Source organism: Pundamilia nyererei, unplaced genomic scaffold (genome assembly GCF_000239375.1).
Source record: "Pundamilia nyererei isolate P.nyererei 1_Seehausen unplaced genomic scaffold, PunNye1.0 scaffold00066, whole genome shotgun sequence".
Lineage (NCBI taxonomy): Eukaryota > Metazoa > Chordata > Actinopteri > Cichliformes > Cichlidae > Pundamilia > Pundamilia nyererei.
In genome coordinates, this window is record NW_005187467.1 from 3,066,919 (window position 1) to 3,076,205 (window position 9,287).

The window sequence follows — 9,287 nt, forward strand, 5'->3', positions numbered from 1 at the left end:
CACACGCACACAAAACATGCAGTCCACAGAGACATCCCTACTGAGTAAACAATGTCTTTAAGCGGCAGTTTGTGAACAGAGTGGCTGGATATTTAGATACCACTGACCTCTTAAACTGGACCAAAAATTCCAGTGTCAATATAGACCTCTGGGAAACTTTGTTCAACTTCTCTAAAGCTGACATTGCATTTTAAGAGATAGCAGTAAGAAAAGGAAGTTTCCAAATGTACACACTATACTATTCTTCCAGGCTGGGAAAAAAGGGACAACATCCTTAGTTACTCGACTAAAAGGAAGTGTTCATAATACTGTGACAAATTGCTGCGTAGAGTAGGCCATAAAGTGACAGAGCATTTCATTTACAACCCAAATTGTTAAAATATTCCACAGACACCTCCACAAAATGTGACATTTCTCCAATAAATAATTAAAACCTGTCTGGACTTGAAGAAACAGAAAGACAACATTATTATGCTAATATTTTCACTAGTTCACAGCTTTAGTCTTTCAAAAAGTGAGAGTGAGAGAGTGATTACGAACCTCTGTGAAAAGCAGCTTAAAATGATGGTTGCAAATTATTGACCATCGGCCCTGTTTGAGCCAGCTGACATCATGCAGGAAACTACTGCCTGCTGTGAGAGAGCATTTCAGGCCAATTATATAAGCCCTGGTCAAAAAGCCCACATCTGTCTGTTTAAAGTGCACATAGAACAATTTTAGCTCCTATTAAAATACTACTTTCAGCTTCTCAAAAATAGAGCTCTTGTTGTACTGTATACTGCTACACAAAGCTAAACATTAAAGAAGAATGAATAAAGAACTTAATTCAAAATGTGAGCAGAAACTGAATAGTAGCTTTTAAAAATGTCAGAAAATAAATTGTAACTAAACATGTTTGGACTGCACCGCTCTACCCAGATCCCCACAGCTCATCTCCTGCTCTGATTGGCTGATGGAGGACTGGCCTTCAGTCACATTGAACAACAAACCTGATGCAGCTGCTCCACAATGGCAGTTCTGTCCTGCTGTTTGTTACTGTTTTATTAGTGCTGGACAAACTAACTTATCAAACCGGGTATCCAAAAATGTTTGTGATTATTAACCCTGTGCTCACACACAGACACACACACATGCTACACCAATTTGGAAGCTATTATTTTCTATATTAAACTAAAATAGATAAATAAATAAATATATATAAATAAATATAGTTCCTCAAGTCACATATTAGCAGGCACTGTGTCTCACATCTCATGCAGGAAAAAATAACTTTTATTAGCAACACTATATCTGTTGCCATCTTGTGATACATTACATAACAGCTTGTGAGAATGGAAGCAGAGAGATGAGATTAGGGAAGAGCACAGATTTAATGAAAATGTTAAATGCTGATACAGTACAATGACTGCCTGTGCCTTTATCACTTTAGCAAAGTGACCCAGTGTGGGGATTATGCAACATCATCAGGAGATGGCTCAATGTTTAGTGTGTGGAAAGGGGCAGCTTGTTCGATGGTTTCTCTTTGCATTCAGATTAAGCTCCTAATGCAGTCTGCTTGAGACATGCAACTAGCTTGTAAACATTTAGCACTTTAGGTATTAATCAATTTAGTGTGGCGATATACAGATATAGCACACATGAATAAACTGCTAAGAAGCTAGGTTTAATGCCTGCGTTCGGCTTTTTCATTAGTTTTGCATCCATTCTGTAGGCCACCTCTCACACCTCACATAAAACAGAATAGCACCATGATCTGAAGCATGAAGGCATTTCATCTCACTCTGATGGTTTCACTAGAAGGCAATGAAGCTGTGAGCTTTGGACAGAAGATGCAACCAAGCTGAACCTCCAGTAATCCTATTACTGTGTCCTTGCACTTAATAAGAGCTATTCTGGCTCTGTTTATAAGTGAAATATGGCCACAATTTAAATATAATCAGATGCAGAATCACCATCCGCAAAACTTGTAACATAAGCTATTGTATAATGACTTAGCTAGTCATCCTTGAGGAACTTATGTATCTGGCTGTTGCTAAGAGACAACTAAAAAGCTGTTTTAACTGTGGTGTGCTGTTACTACAAGTACATTAAATTTGCAGCTTCTGGCATACAGAACTATCACATTTCGCTGATCTTAATTTGCACCAAGAAGCAGCATAGAGCTATAAAGTCAGGTTACTAACAGTCATTCAGCTCTGCCAGGTGAACACTACAATAACAACAAACTGGTACTCACTTCCACTCCATGACTTCAGCAAAGACTTGATGCTGATTTCAAAGAAGCCCGAGTCCTGCTGGCTTGTCATGGCTGTAGCTTCCTACCCCCTTTTCTACTTGTGGTTTCCCTCCAGTAGCAGCAACAGCAGCAGTTAGGTTGGGACCAGCAGGTATTGCCTGCTGTCACCTCTCTGTGACGCACACAATGCTGTGCTGACAAGACCCTGAGAAAACACACTAGCACTGCTATACCCCTCCTCTTGTGTCCTGTCCTTGGCTATCAGCCCTCTCTCTCCCTCCCTCTACTCTTTCTCTCTCCCTCTCTAAAGCTGTGGCAGGCAGTGGGCGGCAGTGCAAGCTCCCTTTAAATAACTGCGTGGAGGCTGAGAGTGCAGGAAGCAATCCTCTTAGGGGAGAGCAGTTAATAATAACTACTGTTTGTCTGCGTGCAAGGCCTGATAATGATGAGAGAACTGGGCATGTGCGTCTTTCAGGATGACTGAGAGAATCTGTCAGGTCACGACCACTGACAGAGGAGATGAGAAATCAGGAAGTATGACACATTACATCTGGCTGAGCGAAAAGAAAATGACTCTAACTGTTCTAACTGTAAGTGATCAGCCAGCCAATAAAATCAACTGAATGTAGAAAATAAATATGGGAAGAGGGGCCGACTCTCCCAAAAAAGAATTGTCAGCCGCATAGTGTAAAACCTCTCTTTTGCAGATAATGCAAAAATGAATACATTGGAATGTGTCCAATGTTCACACAGTCCAGTGTTGCATCTCACAGATTCTTTCAGCACTATTGCAACTATATTTAAAATCATGCAATGGACTAATGTTTACTGTTAACAGCATTACTGAAAATATATTAAATAAATTTTAATTTATATATAATTTTTTTTATACATCAGAGCTGAAAACAGTGGAGCAAAGGAATTTTTCCCCCAATATCAAGACAATTAATATACAAAAAGAAAGAGCATTATAAAAAAAATTTGCAATTTTTTGATTTTTTTTGTATAGATGTCTACAAATCATTTTACCAAAGTAAAACTATAATACAATGCTCCTTTTTTTCATCCAATATTTACATTATTCTGGCATGTGGAAAGCACAAGCAAGTTGCCTGACCATATGGACTATAAAGACATCCTCCAATCTACCCCCCCTCACTCCCGCTCAGTGCTCTCAGGATAATCCTATCAGAATTCTGCCTATCCATCAAGCGACAGCCACTTGCACTTGATTACGTAATACACTCTGTGATGGAGAAGCCACCACTGGCCGTGGCAGTGTTTGGTAAACACACATTTCAGAGGCTCAGGTGTCCTGGATATACCCAACCCAGTAGTTGGGTATACTGAATACACCAAGCAGGACATTCCTGCTTGGTGTACTGAAGCGTTCCACACATTGTGTTACTCTACAATCAATCCCTCCCGCAGCAGTTTTATGTCATGACATAAATAAACAAGTGAGTGAAAAGATGCTGTTGACTTCATTTATGAGGGTTGTTAAATCTCCTTACACACTTGTTTATAGTTACAAAAGAGTCATAAAGCAATAATCTATGGTATCTATATTACAAGGGGAAGGGTTTTTCTGACTTCTTTTATTTACAGTTGGTCTTTTTTAAGACAGTAATGTCAAAACATTAAATATCAAATGTTTAAACTAAACTGAAGTTTACAAGCTTTTAGATAAGTTCATCTAAATAATTTGTTAATAGGTAAATACTCACATGTTGCTTGTATCATGGCCCTCTCAGCAAACATCTCCTCAATTCAATTCAACAAGTAACTATTTAAGCCGAGCACTATTTTTAACAGGAGAATTCATTATGTTCTCTAATCAGACTTGACTATACATGGTCAATTCCTGCCAATTCTGATTTTTAAAAAGCATAATTTCTTAAGAAGAGTTTTTTAAAACATACTTAGCTGGTCAGCTTGACTGGAATCTTTGAAATGCAAAGACTTATTCAATTCCATCATTTTTTAGCAAGGCTGCGGAACACTGAGAAGTCAAAGTAAAGGAAGAATGCTGGAGAAAGAAAGAAAAGAAAGAAAGAAAACGCGGGAAATCCCAACCAACCACTTTCAGGCCTGTGTTACACGTTTCGGGGTTACCTTAAAACCTTTTAGGGTCATATATATATATACATATATATATATATATATATGAACTACTGTATATATGTATATGTATATCTCAATACAAAAAACACTGTTTATTCAATGAAGTGCATTTGTGTCAGCACGTAGTTGATGCAAATTTATCAGCTGCAAGTTAATGATGTGGATCACCTCTTTCACCAGTTTCCACAAGTGCTCTATTGAATTGAGATTTGGTGACCGTGGAGGACAGTGAACTCGTTGTTATCAAGAAATTAGTTGGACATGATTTGAGCTTTATGATGTGGCACATTATCCTGCTGGAAGATGGGCACATTGTGGACATAAAGGAATGGCCACGATCAACAACAGCACTCAGGTAGACTGTGGTGTCTAAGCAGTGATCAGTGTGCTGAGAAAACTACTGTTACTGTTGTTTTCCTATCAGTTTGAAGCGGTCTGGTCATTCTCCTCCAACTTCTGACATCAACAAGATAATCTCACCCAGACAACTGCCGCACCCTGGATATTTTCACTTTTTTGAATCACTCCCCGAAACCCAAGAGTTGGCTGTGCTGGAAAATCCCAGTAGTTCATCTGTTTCTGAAACACTCTGAAAACATGTCACAGTCACAGTTCTTCCCTGTCCTGATGCTCAGTTTGATACTCTTAACCATATCTACATGCATAATTGCTACAACGTGATTCATTAGATATCTGTATTAACAAAAGTTGGAAAAAATATATATGTTATGTTATGTTATGTTATTGCATTGCATCAGCCAAACATGTTTATCATGAAAAGACCTTGTGTTACTTTGAAGAAACTTTCTTTACCCTGTTTGTGGCATAACAATGTGTCTGGATAACTAGGGGCAACTGATGCCAAACGTAGATATAAAGCAGTGGCAGTTTGCTGGCACACTGGCTAGAATCAGCGAGACTTCTCAAGAAGGAAAGCTGCCTGAGAATAATCTTGTAAATGCCAGTTATAATTTTATCATTTTCAGTTCAGTGGCAACTTCTCCACAAATCATGTTCACTAACAAAACACCCAAACAGAGGATGAATAAATAAGAAAAGTATTGCTGGTTATAAAAACCCCCCAATGTAAGCATCTTTCCTTCTTTAGGCTTTAAGTGGGCACAGCCTTTAACACATTAAGCACTTATTATAGGCATTATCAAGCTCTGATGAAGGTGAGGAATGTGAAATATGTCTGTCTAGTTCAGCCATTTTTATGGTTATCAACTTCAAACCCTTTACTGCCTCCCACACTCGCTCAGTGCACCCGGTGCCCCTAGCTTCTTCATCTTCTTTTGTCTCTCTCAAACATTCTTTAATGTCCCGTTTATTTGAAGTCATCTTGTTTCTCTGTTGATCAATTTACTTAAGAAATAAGATCCATAAAAACTGAAAAGGTCAGCTAATTCATCATCCTACGTAATATAAAAAATTATGTGATGTACACGCTCTAAGTCCATTACAAACAAGTCACTGGATTCCTGTGTAACTATGAGAAATACAACGAGGAGGTGAGGAATTTCACAAAGTGGGGGCATGAGTGGCTCAAACACTGGTATTGGTTGCTCACCAGATATTTCCAAAACCACATTTTACACAGATTACTGAGGAAATCACTACAACTTGACTGTGTCAAAGCAGCACCTACTTTCAAGAATAGTTGGCCTCTTCCTATGACGCATCTTTTTAAACTTCCCCCTGAAGTCCTTGGGTGGGAATGGATCCAAAGGTAAGCTGGCAATGTGCCCCAGAGCAATCTCATCCAGTCCCTCAGAGCAATCTGTCTCACTTTTGGCCATTTCTCTCACGACACTCTCTCCTAAAGACATGTTGGATGGCAGGAAGCCCAACACTACTTCTTTCATTCTTCTAAAAGAGTCATTTGAAGGAATGCCAGTTTTTCCACTCTTTTTGTAGAACAATTTTTAATTTTTCGTCTCCTCCCTTTCCCTCGTTGCTGGACACTAATTTTCTGCCGCGCAGAGATGCTTCAAGTGCTGTCGGCTTCAGTCTACTAATGTGTTTCAACTACAGCACTTGTCAGGGCAGTTCAGCAACTTACAGTAACATTCATGAATTGGGCAGGTGTTGAATTACTTAGACAGCTCCTCCCTCATTCAGCAAAAAAGGCAGGAGGCTGAGAAGAGAGGGGCAAAGTTATAACTAAAGAGGGCGGGAGGGGATAGAGAGGCTGCTCTGACAGCCACAGCATCCCTGCCTACTGTATGCCCATGAGGCAGCGCTGAATAAATATCCTGTATTTGTCTAAACAGGCATCTCTTGCCCCTGGAAGCAATAATTAGATAGAAACTAATTCCTTAAATGATCGTGAATCCCTACGAGAATGCTGAAAAGTGTGCGTTAAATGTTGTGTGACAACTTCTTTGTTTGTTCTGTGTTTGACAAACAAATAGATCTTCCAGTTGCTTCACAGAACAGGTTCCGTTAGTTCAGTACATGATCGGTGACTCTGCGTTAGGCCATTCTTACACTCTAGTTAGTCTTTTTCAAGGACTGAAGTGAACACACTGGACACACCTATCACATGAACCAGTTTTTCCTAGTCTGACCTACATCCGTAACACAAACACCCTGTGTATGTACGTGACATAAAGGCGTTTTCTGTTTTAGGAAGAAACAGCAGAACAACTAGCCTATACTTTATGTACCTCTTGTATGCATTTCCAGTGAACAAAGAAATGTGTTGACAATTAAAAAGCCAACCATCACACTCAGACATAACTATCTTCATGATCTGCTGACATGTAGAGTTGGACTCTGTCAAAGAGAATCGCTGAACAACAGGGAGCCCCTGGCAACATGCCTTTCCCCAAAGTAATAAGTCCAGCAGTAATGTCACCTGTCAAAGAAAATATTATCCTAAAGAAAACACTATGAAATACTTTTTCAGCAGCAAGTACATTCATCGGGATTCCCAGAATTTGAGTCTGGTTTTCATGCACGTTTGAGCCTGACCTACTTAAAAACACAGTCATGTTGTCAGAGTAAATAATAAGCAGAACGAAGTCCTATCATCACAACATCTGAAAACACGCTTCCTGTTTTGGACTCATACCACCAAAAGCAAGAACAAAAATATCACACCTAAATATCTTTGCACCGTAACACTAAAAGTAAAAGACCCCTTTAGTCTGATTTCTAATGAGCATGTGCGTTCTTTGTGCAGTTGTGCAAATATTTCAAGTTAGGGTTTGATTAATATTTTCAGGTCAAGTATTTCAAGCATTCTCAACAATAAAAATATTTACAGCAATACACAAATGTTCCAAGCTTCTGAGACAAAAGCTGCCGTATTGTACTGTGGCACTACTGCAAATGAATGTAGGAGGGAAATATGTTATAGTGATAGAGCACCCTCTAGTGTCAAGTAATACCACCTTTCTCCAGTCAGTCATTGTTTGAAAATGTGACTTTTAGCACCACATGCATTTCTTTATCCACATATGACAAAAATAGATCTCCTTGCTGAGTCACTGTATGACCTTAGTTCAAGTAACATCTACAATTATGACTTGATTATGACACTTTGATAATGCAATAGGAGCGGGAAGTACATGCAAGTGTAACTTTGTTTTCACATTAAACAATAATTGTTTATTTAGTTTATTGACCAATAAAACTGCAGACTCTCAATCTAGAGAACTGCCCTGCAATATTCAGATACATTTATGTGTCCTTGAGCCAATACAACAGCAAAAGTAGATCTGTAGAGTTTAGGTGTTTAAACTTTTAGATGCTACATCATTTATTTAAACTGTGAGATGGACATTGACTAGATATTTATGTTTAATGCTTTAACTTTACTAAACCAGTGTATTACTTGCTTATACTTTATTATTATAATGGGCATTATTATAGTGCCTTAAAAGTCCATTATTAGTTCTAAACTACCTCATATTATAATAAAAACAGCAACAAAACGTCACCAATTCAGTGTTGCATCAAAAAGACACCAGAAACATGACACTAACATTGAGGAATATGAGAATCTTCCAGAACATCAAGCTCTGATCGACTTTCTCATAATTTTAATGTCTAGTCTGAGCATGTAATCCAAAATAAAAATGTTCAAATATACTGAGCTTGCCTGTTGCCCAAAGTCAGCTGGAACAGGCTCAACCCCTTCCCAAGTGACTCTGTGGTAAAAAGAAAAAAGAAAAAAAGAGAGAGACAGAGATAAGAAAACAGACGATTGGACGGATGTACTGAATTTGTTCCATGTACACCAAAGTTGAGGAGGAGTAGCCAAACTGGGAAAATAGGCCGGTGTCGGCATGGCCGCTGAAACCAACACCCTCTGGTGGAGCTACAAGGCTGTTTCCATGGTGAGACACATTTAGATTTGAACAGGCGCAGCAGAACACGATGAATAATTGATAGATATCAAGACCTAATGTTAGCACAAACCTGCTGAAGGTTAATTCCAGATGTGCTCATGGACTCTTGAATAGGACACATGCAACAAGCAGCAAGACACAATGTGGGAATGAAAGCTGGATACAAATGGCTGCGATGTTACATATGATAAGTTATTAGTGTCTATGAAAATGCAACAAAGAGCATTTCTCTTTAAGTGTTTACTGTCAGCAAAGAAGCAGCATTAATCTACATTTCAGAGGGCTGTTTAAAAATTTACAAACTTCCTGAATGTTAAATGGAGAGACTTTGCATAATGACAATTTAGAGCCACATGGTATCGAGGCTGCTAAAACCTTTTATTACTTTGACATGCCAGCCGTTTCCACATTTTACATAAACAGCTAAGGTTAAAAACAAAAAGCAAGCATCCACAGAAAGTAATTATTCAATGGGCCACCTATTCTTTACACTGCTTTGGATCTGGGATGGGTCAGCACACAAAAGGACTATTCAAGGGCTACAAACAAGTCGACAAACAGCACCTGTT

The 9,287-nt window shown here is 38.8% G+C and overlaps 1 protein-coding gene across 5 annotated transcripts in view; it reads right to left on the minus strand.

Moving 5' to 3' along the window:
• Positions 1–6,240, minus strand: part of frya (furry homolog a (Drosophila)) — a 41,266-nt gene extending 35,026 nt beyond the window's left edge. For 3 of the 5 annotated variants that reach the window (XM_005736035.2, XM_005736033.2, XM_005736031.2), the window contains exon 1: positions 2,237–2,536. In XM_005736035.2, the coding sequence (XP_005736092.1) occupies positions 2,237–2,306 (70 nt within the window). In that variant the 5' untranslated portion in view covers positions 2,307–2,536. Of the gene's footprint in view, positions 1–2,236; positions 2,537–6,008 lie in introns of those variants that run through there. The other 2 variants (XM_005736030.2, XM_013911565.1) reach the window with 1 other exon arrangement.
• Positions 6,241–9,287: the final 3,047 nt, after the last annotated feature.